Source organism: Exophiala oligosperma (assembly GCF_000835515.1).
Source record: "Exophiala oligosperma strain CBS 72588 unplaced genomic scaffold supercont1.15, whole genome shotgun sequence".
Taxonomy (NCBI): domain Eukaryota; kingdom Fungi; phylum Ascomycota; class Eurotiomycetes; order Chaetothyriales; family Herpotrichiellaceae; genus Exophiala; species Exophiala oligosperma.
This window is the reverse complement of record NW_015622832.1, coordinates 43,909-58,088: the sequence shown is the minus strand read 5'-3', so window position 1 is coordinate 58,088 and position 14,180 is coordinate 43,909. Positions and strand designations below refer to the sequence as shown.

The following is a 14,180-nucleotide window of genomic DNA, read 5'->3' as shown; positions in this document are numbered from 1 at the left end:
ATAGCTGTCCAGAACGAAAGAAGTCGCAAAGAAAGCACATCTGGGGATGTGTGAACGAGACACTTTCCCACTAGTTGCTTCCCCAGAACACGTACTGCACCGTGGGTCCGTGTCCCAAGGTTCCAGACCACACCAGATTAGGCGTGCCGCCACGCTAGGGGCTCTCGGTAGATGTTGTCTGCGAGGACACAAGATTCAAGGCGGGGCACAAAGATACGACAGACAGACATGGACCACCTTGTCAACTAATCATTACATACAGGTCGGAAAGCGATGACTCGCAGGCACTAGAGGACTACACGTCTCAAACGAGAATCGTCAAACCAGACGTTGAGTTGAGAGGACTCGAATTCTGGCACTCCATCGCCACTGTCGAGTGTTTCGGCAATTTCAGACCACGAATCTTGCCAGAAGCTCAGGACAGAGTCTAGACCTCGCCCACCTGTAAGGTTTTGCATTCTGTTCAATTGAGATCTCAGGAAATCCCGGTCTCGGCAGTGAACCGCGGCTGTCCCGAGGATAACGACGGGGCAAATCACCACAGGCGTGATGTGCTGCGAAAGTCCATCGGACGAAGAGAGATCAGCCATTGTTTCGTGTAACAGTCGCTGCACACGATTGTCGGTTGCTCTGAGATCTGGTTCCAAGATCTTCCACAAGATGAGTTCGGCCGCAGCCAGATACAGATGCCGGACCCGAGCTGCCAAAGTTCCCACGCCGACAGAAGTATCATCATCAAATCCAGATTCCGAATCTGGCGATCCTTCCGACCGCAACGCTCTCAAATGTTGACTTAACGACATGGCATCGTTTCGCTGCTTTCTGTCGAGTGGCATCATGCGCAAGAGGTATGAAACTTGGTACAATGAACCATATACGTCCGGTGGCAGTCCGAGCCACAGAGACCGCCGAAATGATGCGAGGTCTCCGCGTTTCATCGCTCGTGAATTCGTGATCAGTCTTGTCAGTGTTTCCATGGTATTATACCGTTTGACCAATTCAGGATGAAAGGGGCTGTTTATCGATATACGATAGACGAATGCCTCGAGGACCAAAGCACCCAACTTCGTTTCGAGAAGACGAGTCGAGCATGCTTTGAGGAAAATATCTTGTGCGGCCAATAAGTGAGCGCAGGTGGGAGTTTTCGAAGATGAATCGAACCTCTGTCAAAGGAAAATTTGTGTCAGCACCCATGGCTTACCGAAAACAACTCGCAGGTCAAGATCTACCTCAAACAGGTGAAGCATCATAATTACTGCAAGCGAGGATTCCGCGACAGCAATTTCGGATAAATTTCCATCTGACATTTCCAAAGCCAGACCTCGGAGTGCTTCGCAATGATGTCGAACGGCGACTTGCTGCCAGGTGGCCTGTTTGCGGGAGAGGAAAATAGAGGAGCATGAGACCATGGAATGGAAGATTGCAGGAGATCGGGCGGCGAGTGGAATGGTCAAGGAGATGATGCTGGATTCTGGCCCAAGGTCAATTGCGTGTGCTGGTCGGCTGAAGACAAAAAATAGATCTGTAAGTGAGCACGGCGGAATATCGTCGACCGACCACGGCATGGAGCTAGGCTTCGAGTATATGATGCTCTTGGTTACATTGTTTGACAGATCCTTGCCCGTCATCTCAGGGGGAGTACGAGGCGTATGCTTGAACTTGGGCTCGCTGCTTGCTGGAGACGGCGAGGATGTAGGAGATCTACCAGGTGACGGGTAGTGGCATTGTACACCATCAAATTTTGCACATCTCTCGCACACGGGCCGTCGCTCGTCACACTTCTTCTTCCGCTTCCGGCCTTTCGAACAATGAAAAAGTCAGTACTGCGGAAGATATGGCCAAACCTGATAGCTAGTTACTTACATGGCAGACAGCCAGACCAAGACCGAGTGTGTTTGCGTTTGACTTCGGTCTCGAGCAGACAGTCGCGGTAGAGTTCGAAATTGGAAAACATGTCCCCTGTGGCCTTTGCCGCTTGTGCGAAGGCTACGCCATCAACGAAGGGGCGAAGAAGTGAATGGTCTTGGATGGGTCAGCGTCGTCGCGTCGAGGATCGTACAGGCCCGAGCATCAATTAAATTTCATAGATAACGACTGATTGATAGCCCAGACTGTGTTCTCATATTCCGAGGCTGAGTTTGGACATCAACAAGAGTTGAGTGTTGTCAAGATACGATTGTCCATAGTAGAAATACCTAGCGCGGCGGCAATCCATTTCGGGCTTAGAGGCAACCTGATTAGCGTTTGAAGTGTCAAACCGTTGATTGTCAGGTCGAATATTAATTTTCAAAATACAGCTGGCTGTACGATACGATACCGGAATGCGGGTTGACGTTTCTCGGCCTTCAAAAGCAGCGGCGAAGTGAGAAAAGACCAGCAGTACAAGAAGTGCCTCATGTTCCGAGATATTTGATGGCAGTTCTGACATGGAATGGTGGTTCTACTACTGGTGGCCAGCGTGGGTATACTTCAAGAACAGATAGGCCTGTTGGACATGGCCGGCATGGGTGATAAGTATCACATACCCACGTCTGCATTACGCATAAGACTATTCTTATCGGTGAAGTACCCCCCAATCGTAATATCTCAGTATCAATTCCTAGGTCTAAGCTGAACGGTAACCGACAAAGAACAAGTGAGTCAAGAGATATTCTTGAGGACAGTGGGAATGACGAGCACCGAGACACTAATAATGACAGTAATAACAACTCAAATTATCACCTACTAATGCAGAGGTGGGTGTGGGTGGTACCTATAGCCCAAGCATGCCTCGCCTACACTTATCAAGTAACCTCCTCGTGGCCTGATTGCAGACGACATCAACCCACAGAAACCCTCTCATCGCCTCTCTCACAGCATCCCAATTCGCAAGGTCGAACTGCTTGCCCACAACCTCCAGCCATTGCCGCAATTGTTCATCCTCGCTTGGGTTCAGTGGTGTGAAGGTAATGCCGTAGATGATCAATACCCAAAGTCTCGTTTTGGAGTCCATGACAACAAGATCTTTTCGCATTGTTCGATCTATGGACCGCTGAGACGCAGACTTCAGCCAGGTAAATGGCAGTCGAACTAGTGGCCATTGTAAAACGGTTCTGGCGCAGAAGGAGAGCATGGTCAGATGAATCAACTCGTTGCATGAGCCTGGCACGCAAGGCATGTAGGCTAGCCGATATATGACAGAGAATATCGTATCACGAAGCAGGGCGTCAGGAAGTTTGCTGCGCCGCATGGATGCCTTATTGAGCAGGGAGAAGAAACTACCAAGACAGTCCCGGATTTGACAAAGCTCCAGATCATCAATGGTGACAGACCTGTGAAGGGAGACCGATTCATCCTGAAAGGATATTTCCGAGGCAGGAACACCCATGTTTTCCTTCAACAGCAGAGGCGCTTCGCCTGTTGCGATAGAGACGGAAAGGTCACATCTGCGTGCCATTAGCCCGATCGGTCATGATTTCTGAGAGTTCGATGACCTCTTCGTTGAATCCTTTCCAATTTTGCTTCAACGTTTCCGAGCAAAGAAGCACTCAGTTTCCTTTGACGGAGCATTGGTTCGGGCCTCGGGGATGAGTTCACTTACCGCATGATCTCTATCATCTGTTTTATCCTGCCTCGAAATGCGTTAAGCCCACCCTCTCTCATGCTGACCAGCTTGCTCAACGCCAGGAGGTGACATCTTGCAAGACTGAAGTTCTCTAGTAGCAAAGCATGCATAGCAAAAACAAACACGGCCGTGATCGCTGCGTCGTGTAACTGGCTTTTCAGGACGGGGGATCGGTTGTCAACCGCTGCAAGTCGTTCTCGTAACAGCCGGAGAGCTTGGCCGTAATGCTGCAAACCATTGTCATGGCGATTCCTCCACGGTTGAGATGTAGCCTGTTGGAAAGCAATGTCGATGAACGCAGCAGCTCCAAATACCATGATGTTCATGTAAAGCGAGTCATGCATGAGCGGCGACAGGCATACAACGTCATCATTGCTGTTATCGAAGGCGACGCAGGGCTCGAGCATGTACACGTGTTCCGACATTGTGATACAAAGCCGAAGGGTCACATTTCTGAGATGAAGATCGACTTTGTCCGCGAACACCAATAATGACAAGTCAGAACAGACTGTGCGAGGGACTCTTGACTGAATTTGACCATCGCTGTGCTCGGTTTGGTCACTGGTGAGGATACCAGCGCCCGGAATTTTAGATTGCTTTGGGTTCTTCGGAGTGCGTCCTCGATTCTTTCCCAGCATGACATGGCGGCGAATCGCCCTGCGTGTCTTTTGCTGCTCATCATTGGAAGCACCCGCCGACACAAACTGCATGCCTGCCATCGGTGTGCTGTAGTCTCATGAACTCAATGCATGTGCGGGTGAAGAAAGCTGTAATCATCCTGCGAGCTAGGCCGGTGCCGTTACTAATCATATTCCTCACGGTCAATTCGCCCAATGCTACGGCCCTGCAAACCTCCGGCCATTGTAACTGGAGCTTGATCTGAAGTCAAGTAGACCATCTCAAAACAAATTTGAGCGGTTCAGAGATGACATAAATGCCGGCTGCGGGCGGTTGTTTGGACCGATGGCCAAACTCGGTTCAACCAAGCTCCCGTCTTCTAGTCAGACTCGGGGAGACTGGCCTGGACCCCTTTCCCAGGCGCCAATTTCTGGCTTGTAGGCTAGCGTGGTCAGCCATGCAGCCACCCTTTACGCTAGCCCATCTAGGCAGGATATTGTATCCTCGTTACGGTAAGGCGTGAGGATTGTCGTGGTGGTATTTCAGTCCTCGGTCCCTGAGCGCTTTTTGTGATTCATATTGCCCGATCAACAATGGTTCACGAGTACGAATACAAGGCCATGGCATGGAGATGGAACAACACGCTCAGGGAAGCAGGTGTGGCGGACTATATTTAGCTTCGCAAGTCGAGCCATCTACCATATAAGCAGGCAACAAACCTGCGACCATGGATTCCAAGGCATACTACTCCAACCAACCCATCAACCCGCTATGGCTTCAAAAGACTTGCCTCCACGAACAGAGGCCTTCTTTCCGACCATCTTCTATAAGACACAATTCTGCGAAAAGCATGGTGGCCTTCCGCTCGGGTTGACACTCTTGTCCAAAGTCGCCATTGTCACAGGCTCAAATGTTGGCCTCGGATTTGAAAGCGCGAGACAGCTGCTGGCCCTGAATCTCTCTCATCTGATACTTGCTGTACGTTCCACTGAAAAGGGCGAACAGGCGGCAAGTCAACTCCGCGCTCAGTTTCCACATGCGAAGATCGAAGTGTGGAAGCTGGACATGTGCAGCTACTCGTCGATCCAAGAGTTTGCTTTCAGGGTGGACGCGGACTTGACCAGGCTGGACATTGCTCTTCTAAACGCGGGCCTTGTGAAGCCATCTTACACCGTGGTCAAGGAGACAGGTCATGAAGAGACCGTGCAAGTGGTGAGTTTACGGATCCAAACGATGATGGCACCCACAAGGATGATACTGACCTCTTTTTGCTTCAGAACTACCTTTCGACGGTGCTCCTGGCACTCCTCCTCATCCCAAGCCTATGCACCAAGCGACCTCCTGGAGGACAACCAGGCAGACTGACGATGGTCAATTCAGGACTCTCCCTCGTCGGGAAGCTTCCTTTGAATCCCAAAAAGCCAGAGCAGCCCATTCTACAATCTTTCGACAACAAGGAGAATTTCAGCAGCACGTCATGGTACAACAACTCCAAAACACTCATGCATTTGTTCCTGTGGAAGCTGTCCGTTACCTTCACGCTGACGATGTTATTGTCAACATTGTCGATCCGGGTTACGTCAAAGGCACTGAAGGTGTCAGTAAAATGCCCAAGCTTACAGCGATGATGGCCAAGTCTTTCGCAGCCCTCACGGGGAGAACGGTTCAAGTCGGCGCATCCACCTATGTCGACGCTGTGGCGGTGAAGGGCAAGGAGAGCCACTGTTGCTTCCTCACCAGTTGGAGAATCCATCCGTAAGTCTACTAACGCAGGACATGGATGTGTGGTCTGCTGATCTTGTATCTACCAGATTTGCGCCCTTTCTTTACACGCCGAAAGGTAAGACGTTAATAGAGAAGCTGTGGCAGGAGACTTTGGCGGAGCTGAAATTCGCCAAACCTGAAGCATTGCTGTCGGAAAAGAGTCTCAGAGACGCTGAGGCTGGCCACGATGGAGGATTCAGAGACTTTATCCATCCGAATGTCGAGGACAGAGAATGATGAGATGGTATGAAGCGTAGCCTAACTTTATTTCCAGTTCTCTCAAGTTCTCTACATTGGCGTTGGCTGTGAGTTCTATTGTATCTAGACTACAAGGACCATCGCCATGCACTCTGATCAACCTTCCGACAACATGGACTATCAACAGCAGCCGATCTTTGACATTAATTTCCCCTGAATGTTCCTACACTTGTATGTTATTGTGCTTGAAGGTCGAGGTCATAACCTTGCACGAAATTGATGGAAATGTCCAGAACCGTTTTTAGCAACCATTGACACGTTGCCATTGTGTGAAGGAGGTCTGAAATTGTCATCGCGCCGGCTTGTCAATTACTATTCACGCTGTATTAGGCTAGGGATTACCGACGCTTTTTGAACTGCATAAAACGTCGACATCGGCGTGCCGAAAGGCCGTGGAGATATTCGTCGCGGAATAGAATCGTGGACCCAGAAGTTCCTTATGCTTTGAGTTCTTGTACCCAGAGCACCTAGATAGGAAGACCTACTTTAGTTGTGTTATCACTCTGCCTGTTCGCAGACCGTTCCCCAAAATAAAACCACCACACTCCTCTGTCTGCCCCAACCAGGCGTGGACATGTTCGTGACAAGTTTGTTTGCACAATTTGTTAACCCTTCAGGTGAGCCTCTTGCCACCTTCATGTAAGGGACCTCTCAAATACCCTCCACCTCTCCCCCGTGAGATCTTTCTGTTGTCACAATTTAGATATGGATCTGAGAACTGCTTGAACGAAGAAATATGCTTTATATTGGCCATGTAAGTGGCTTACGCGACGCTCCTTGACCAGCGGGACACTCCGACGACGTGGAAGATTTTCTGCTTTAACTAAGCGTGATTGTTTTCTCCTTTCGCCTTTTTGATTGGCGATGACAATTTCACGCAGTTCGAGGGACGGAGTTGATTTGCGCAGAACCCCGCGTCGCCTGGTAAAATTGCCTCGGCTCAACAGCTGTTGCGCTGCACTTGCCTCCAATCAAAACTGGATATCTCAACGCCAGAGAAGGTGGCAAAATCGAAGTGATACCAACATTGCCGAAGTTGCTCTCATGTTGGAAGAACGTCAATTGGCTCAGACTTTTTCTCGGTGTTGAGGTAAAACGCGCTCAGAGTTCTCGAAACAATCAATACTAGACACTCCTGGGCAATACGACGGTCTTTGCTTGCTAGAACCTACAGTACAATGGAATGACCTCAGCCTAAATCTGGTTTCACCAACTGGCAACACGCTGAACGTCTCTCCACCAAAATGTCTCTCATTCCAAGCCCATTTTACTCCCTCTCCCATTGCCTACGTTGCCGCCGCTGATCATGTAGTCTTTAGACTAACAACAATCCTCAACAACGGACCGGTATGCGGAACTTGGTCCCGTCCTCGACATGCTGAAAGCAGCCTCACGAGGGCGTGCCAGAAAGGTGTGTGTGAATTGTCATGTTCGAAAGGTAACTGCCACATACTCCCGTATGTTGTCATTCATGGCTGACGAAGGATTCAACTAGGTAAAATGTGATTTGGAGGCACAGGAGGATAGGCCATGTCACAACTGCCGCAGGCACGGTATTTCGTGCGAGTACAAATTCCACTTTCTTCTCGCCTTGTGCATTCAACTGAACATTTCTCAGGCCAAGAACTCGTCAGTGGACGCGCCTCACGACCAAACAAAGACCGGGAACTACTGAAAACCCTCACTCCCATGACCATTTGGCGCTTTCACCGCTATCCACCACAGACGCTCCCCAGCTATCCACCTCTCCCATACCCAGGGGCAAGAACGATGACATTTTGACAGTGCCTGATTCCACACCGAGAGCAGACCTCACTCCTCGAAGCGAGGTGTACATTGGGACTACGTCGTTGATGACAGACCTATGGTCAAGTTCTGCTCAATTGGATGACTCATCTTTCTCTGATCAGATCGGCCAAAAGCTGATGGAGATAAGTGGTGCAGATAAGTCTCCTTCTGACCTCATGGTTGAGGCGTCAAGAGAGTATTATTACAAGTATGTGTATCATTATTTTCCCGTTCTGGACGTGGGGCACCTCACAACAGATGAGAGCTCCTCTTTACTTTTGAAGCACGCTCTTTGCTTGGTTGGCGTGGTGATGAGGCAACCGCGCGAGCCAGACCCTCTAACTGAGGCCGATCAAATCTATGTTAAGATCAAGAGTCTTCTCTTCGCCACCCATGAGAAGAACTTTTTTATCGTCCTCAAGGTTCTCTGCCTGCTTACGGTATGGAATATCAAGGGGCCTAACATTATTTCAATGGACAATACCTGGTATAGGCTGTCAGTGGCAGCTAACCTTATGATTTCGTTGGGCCTACATCGTGACTTTATCTGTGCTCAGAAACCCCAGCCAGGTTGTGCGCGGCGAATGGCTTGGAGTATCTTTGTGAGACTCACACAACGTTTCATTCCTTTCTCCATTTACAGGGCTCATTGAAAAGCTTAGAATCTAGACAAGACGATGGCTACGGTATTTGACAGACCGTGCATCCTCAAACCTCAAGACTTCGACGTTCGCCCGCTTGTGCCCGGTGACTTTGCGACATCAGATCGAAAAAATGTCATTTTCATGGCGTACTGCAAGCTGGGGCTTATCCGCCATCAAACCCAAGCTCTACAGGCCAAGAGCTCTCAGGATCTTCAGCAAGAAGTAAGTAGCCAGAGAGGTCACACTGTTCAACACCCTGGTCGGACACTCCTCGATTCTAGGCCTATCAGGCTAGTGTCTAGTAGCTGAATAATATTTCTAGGGTCAGAAGATCGTTGTTTCACTTAAGGAATGGATCCAGACCTTACCCGAGGCAATCCACCTATACTCTACTGACAACACCAAAGCGTATCAAAGGGAAATATTCGAGTTACACATTGCATATTTTGCCGCAATCATTCACTATTGCCACCAGTTAGACAAAGTTTCGCAGGTGTCGATGGGACTGTTTCCTTCTCTGGTAGCATCTTCATGCATAGCCAGATTATATGAGGAGATGAACTATCGGGACGATGTCGGTCATCTCCTTACTGTGCATAATTGGTACTCGATGATGGCTTCCGCACCTTTGCTTAGCTCCTGCGAAGAAGGTCAGGAAGAGGCAGATATCTCCCGGAGAGAACTTGACATTCTGGAAACAACCTTGGGTCTTTTGCGGAGAAAGTGGTATGGGGCACGTGTGATCCACGACACCATTAAACGGCTGCGGAGGGGCACGAGAGTGGGAGTCAGCGTGGCAACACCACGGCATCCAGTCTCCCCACTGCCACTTAATGACGCGCAAGAATTGTTCCCATTTCCAAACTCTCTGGCTCCGAGAATGAAGCTCTTGGATGACGAATGGGCCAGGCCAATATTCTTGTCGGACGAGGCAGAACTTCAGCTTCCAGATATGGACATGAGCTGGATATTTGATGAATTTGCAGGCACGTACAACACTGCATTCGTTAACACACGAGATTTTCTTGACCCAGAGTCGGCAATGTCTTTGGAGTTATAAAATAAGACCGCCGATTCCCCCCAGAATATCGTGTTCCCAGCTAACCCCAATCTGAAAGGAGAGGGATCCAAGACTGCAAGAGAGGATGGGGATATCGCTGTGGGAGAGCTTTCAAGAAGCAAATCTTCCACCGCCTGAGTAAAAAAGGTAGTAATTAATCAGAGTTGCACCAATAAAACGATGCTTGGAAAGCCGGAGAATCAGGAAAGTAGTGTTCAATAGCTATTGGACGATATTCTGATGATATTGTCTCCAACACCGGAGCTCAGATTTGACGCGTAATGTTGTAGGTTTTGCAGGTTTGATTACATTCCAGATGCATTTGCTCGAAATCTTGTACAGCCGCATCCTCGTCACAGATGGCTGATCGTGTTTTGGCTGCCTATTCTGATTCCCGCAAAGGACAGGAGTTTACCTAGGGCGCCAATATCTCCTTTCAAAATCTGAAACCTCGCCCTGTCTTCCTTTTCAGTAAGTAAGTCCTGTAATGCACCTTTGGTGAGAGCCAGAGCAAGATCCAGTAGGCCTGCATCCGCTAAAGCTGTGTCCCTGCATCGACGATAAGTCAAAGCGCCGTTGCTTAGTATCAGCAGCCAAATTTCCTTGATGTCTGTTACATCAATACCGATGCTGATCGGATACGGCACTTCCTCTCCCGCCAATTCTCCATCGATATTGACCGAGAGTCCAGAGAGCCACTGTTCGATCGAAAGCTGGGAAGGAAACGACGCTTGCGGCGGCGATCTCTGGTTGCGTGATAGGTGATCTTCGCCGAGTTCAGCTGCCTGACTAAGATAGATGTTTCTCCACGTCGCGTTCTCAGATCCGTGGCCGAGCCGCATGAAGACTTGTGACAATACCTGCCGAGATTGGCTTTGTATCTTTTGTGAATCGACATCATCTGCTGCCACCAGATGGCCGAGTAGTGTCGCCGCGAACCTCAAATTACCCTTGAAGATGAATTGCCTCGCCTTTTCCAGCGTCTGCTCTGCACCACCCATACATTCGACATATCGGGACCCTTCCTCAGCTGGAGGCAATTTCCATAGATTTTCTGCCTTGCCGTCAAACCACGTCATATACCGCTGATAAATGCCCTTGACATTGTGGCTGATACTGCCATAGAAGCCTTGTGCATGCCAAGCACGTCTCAAGTTTGGGGGCAGAACCAATCTCTCTGCAATCTCGGTGCCGTTTAGTCCATGGTTCATCAGCCGGATCGTCTGATCGTGTAGAAATGCATAGAGATCACGCTGCTCTCCGATGAATCTCTGTACATTGTTTTCACCCCATGTCGGCCACCCGTGACTCGCGAACAAGACCTCAGACTTGGCCTTGGGGCTTGTAAACATGAATAGGCTTTCATCCAGATATGTGGACCAGGCTTTGGCGTCCCGAACCAAGGCCCCGCGCAACGTCACAATATTATGAAGCGCATGCGTGGCACACTCGGCGATCAAGAGAGCTTGCTCCTGTGGGAAGTAGATGTTCATCTCTGACGGGGCCTCGGTGTTCGGAACGAGCTGGAAGACGATCCTGACGCCGTCAATGACCAGGCTCTGAGAGGTATGGGTGATGATAGTCGTGGGTGGAAGCAGGCTCGTTTTTCCCTGTGAGGTGCCCATCCCGAGCCCGACTCCCACCTGGCCAGCAGGTGACCGTGGCAGAAACGCTCCATACATGTGTGCCGCCCTCTTTCGCATGATGGGTCCCGCAAGCACGTTCTCGGACAAGGCTTCTTCCATAAACCCTTCGGGGGCAATGATCTTGATGCCCTCGGGTACAGCATCGTCATCGGATCCTGCAAAGAGGCCCGCAGCACCACCATAGTGATCGATATGAGAGTGCGTGTAAACCACAGCCTTGATTGCGCGGACCGGTCGGTGCTGTTGATAGAAGGCCAGCGCCGCCGCGGCACATTCACACGAGACAAGCGGGTCGATTACGATGACCCCCATGTCGCCCTCGACAAATGTGATGTGTGAGATGTCAAACCCCCGTACCTGATAGATGGACGGTGTGATCCGGTAAAGACCCTGTTTTGATAACAGCTGTGCCTGGCGCCAGAGCCTCGCATCCACGGTGGGCGGGGCTTCTTGAGCATGGACGAAGCTGTATTCGTCGTTGTCCCAGACTTTCCGACCCTGTGCATTTCGGATCACGCAGGGCTTTAGGGAGTCAATGAATCCCCGGTCTGCGTCAGAGAAGTCGCGAGTGTCGGCGAACGATGGACCGACATCATTACCGTGGGAGGGGTATGTGGTTGACCGTGGTTTGGAGACAGCCATGCCCGGCGAAATATTCAAAGTAGAAGCTTGCCAACTGGTTGGTGTTTTCTTCAACCTGTTGCATACCACACGGGCAAGCTTGGTACCATAAATCCATTGACGGATTCGGAGTCTGGGGCAGCTTGGGATAGTCCGCGACAGAGAGATAGGTTCAAATGGACCGAAAAGAGCCGCGGCGTCAGCATGTCGCCTTGCCGAGTGGAATTCCAGGTGATCCCAGCTTTACTGGGTTATCAGAAGCTACATATGTAAGTGAACTAATCAAAGGACAGCGAATCCAGAGTCTGTAACACCAGGAGGGGGTGGGAATGGGGTCAATTCGGCTAACAACCTGGCAAATTGTTCGGCATAATTCGGTATCGGATTCGGTAGGTGATGGCAGAAAAGAGGCTTGGGTGAGTGAATCAGATATCAAAGTGCGAAAAACACAATGAATCTTTCAAAAAGTCATGCGTTCCCAAGCCCAGATGCAGTTTCTCTCAGGCCAATTCAATTCAAGTCCAAAATCTGAAGCCATGGAAGCCGATCGTTCACAAACCATCTCGAACTCACCCAAGCCCGGAACGGTGGCTCTGGAAGTCGAATCAGCTGAGAGTATTCGGCCCCTTGCCCTTGATGCCGTCGACGATATCTCAGACAAAGAATGGAGGCGTATCGTGCATAAAATCGACCGCCGCTTGATTACGGCGACAGGGCTCATGATGGCGGTGTCACTGATGGACCGGACAAACTTGGGGTCCGCCATGATAGCTGGGATGTCTAAGGACCTCGGAATGTCCATTGGGAATCGCTATGTAGGAATTGTCCTCCTTTCCTAACACTGCAAAGTCATCAAAAGCTGACGCTAGGGTACCTCACAAAAGAACATTGCTCTCATCATGTTCTTTCCTCCCTATATCCTGTTTGAGTGGCCGAGTTCCATTTTGGCGAAGAAGATTGGTTCCAGAATATTTCTACCCATATCAGTGACACTATGGGGAGTGGTCATGCTGTGCTTTGGTTTCATTCATTTCTGGTACCAACTAGTCGGTCTCAGAGCTCTGGTTGGCGTTTTCGAGGCCGGGCTCTTTCCTGGATCCTTGTTTTTGTTGCAGAGCTGGTACTGTCGATGTAAGAATCTCTTCCTGCTCTGAGAGAGAAAAATGAGAACTCATTCAGGTTCTTAACAGTTGACATCCAGAAACGATTTGCCGCTTTCTATCTCATTAGCTGCGTGGGATCATCACTCTCGGGAGTCCTCGCTGCTGGCTTCATGAATATGGGCGGTGTCGGGGGCTTAGCACCATGGAGATATGTCTTTATATGGGAAGGTGTCTTGACGATTCTGATAGGTCTGATCGGGGCCTACTTGATCGTCGACTTCCCTCAGGCAGCACTGAATAGTCGATCCTTCCTGACTCTTGATGAGCTAGGCCATGTGATCAGAAAACTGGAACAAGACAGGGGTGAAGTCGATGAAATCAAGTTCAGTTGGAGTGCATACCTTCGTTCGGGATTGGACCCCAAGGTCTGGGCATTTGGTCTGATATTCATGTAAGCTTCGATACAGAGATTCTGCTATTTTTCTGACCTTCAGATTGCTGACTGGCTTGACCGTCACGTTGGACAGGTCCACCACTATTGTTTCTTACTCCATCGCATTCTTTATGCCCATTATTATAAATGACAGGATGGATGTCGGAATCGTTGGCGCTCAGGCTCTCGGTACACCGCCGTACATCTTTGCTGGAATCTACATGTGCGTGCAAGGCTGGCTTGCAGACAAGCATCGGCAACGATCTGTGTTTTTGATCTGGAACTCGATACAATCAATCGTCGGTCTCTGCATCTTAAGCTATACAAGCACAGCTGGGGTTCAATATTTTGGTATCTTTCTCGTCGCCTCGGCCAGTAACGCCAACGTTCCCGCCGTCATGGCCTATCAATCCAATAACATCCGTGGCACCTGGAAACGCGCCTTCTGTAGTGCCAGTTTGATCACATTGGGCGGGACGGGTGGAATTATAGGTTCTTTGGTCTATCGAGCTGAGGATGCTCCACGATATCTGCCAGGAATTTGGGCCTCCATGGGGTGAATATATGCCCCCCTCCTCTCTCATCTTTTTACGTTGTTTTGTTATCTTTCGACCAGCTGCTAACGATTTAGATTCTGTGGA

At 49.9% G+C, this 14,180-nt stretch overlaps 3 protein-coding genes across 3 annotated transcripts; 2 read left to right on the top strand and 1 right to left on the bottom strand.

The window, feature by feature from the left end:
* Window positions 1–242: 242 nt before the first annotated feature.
* Window positions 243–4,323, bottom strand: PV06_10661 (uncharacterized protein; the record flags this gene model as incomplete). Its single annotated transcript, XM_016412230.1, has 5 exons — window positions 243–1,163; window positions 1,230–1,798; window positions 1,864–2,022; window positions 2,779–3,425; window positions 3,581–4,323. The coding sequence occupies 5 exons, from the start codon at window positions 4,321–4,323 to the stop codon at window positions 288–290; spliced, it is 2,994 nt and encodes a 997-aa protein (XP_016257244.1). The 3' UTR covers window positions 243–287.
* A 670-nt stretch (window positions 4,324–4,993) lies between these two features.
* Window positions 4,994–6,223, top strand: PV06_10660 (uncharacterized protein; the record flags this gene model as incomplete). The annotated part of the gene is made up of 3 exons (XM_016412229.1): window positions 4,994–5,438; window positions 5,500–5,977; window positions 6,034–6,223. The coding sequence occupies 3 exons, from the start codon at window positions 4,994–4,996 to the stop codon at window positions 6,221–6,223; spliced, it is 1,113 nt and encodes a 370-aa protein (XP_016257243.1).
* Window positions 6,224–7,660: 1,437 nt separating this feature from the next.
* On the top strand, window positions 7,661–9,836 carry PV06_10659 (uncharacterized protein). Its single transcript, XM_016412228.1, has 5 exons — window positions 7,661–7,682; window positions 7,740–7,810; window positions 7,863–8,634; window positions 8,695–8,898; window positions 8,999–9,836. Exons 3-5 carry the CDS (start codon window positions 8,098–8,100, stop codon window positions 9,734–9,736), a joined length of 1,479 nt encoding a protein of 492 aa, XP_016257242.1. The 5' UTR covers window positions 7,661–7,682; window positions 7,740–7,810; window positions 7,863–8,097; the 3' UTR covers window positions 9,737–9,836.
* Window positions 9,837–14,180: the final 4,344 nt, after the last annotated feature.

What these genes read in the sequence shown, in the direction of transcription:
- PV06_10659 (XM_016412228.1), top strand. Translation starts at nt 8,098, where the DNA reads ATGACAGACCTATGGTCAAGTTCTGCTCAATTGGATGACTCATCTTTC. An exon ending in GAATGGCTTGGAGTATCTTT is followed by an intron (nt 8,635 to 8,694) that starts GTGAGACTCACA and finishes TGAAAAGCTTAG; the next exon opens with AATCTAGACAAGACGATGGC. An exon ending in CTCAGGATCTTCAGCAAGAA is followed by an intron (nt 8,899 to 8,998) that starts GTAAGTAGCCAG and finishes TAATATTTCTAG; the next exon opens with GGTCAGAAGATCGTTGTTTC.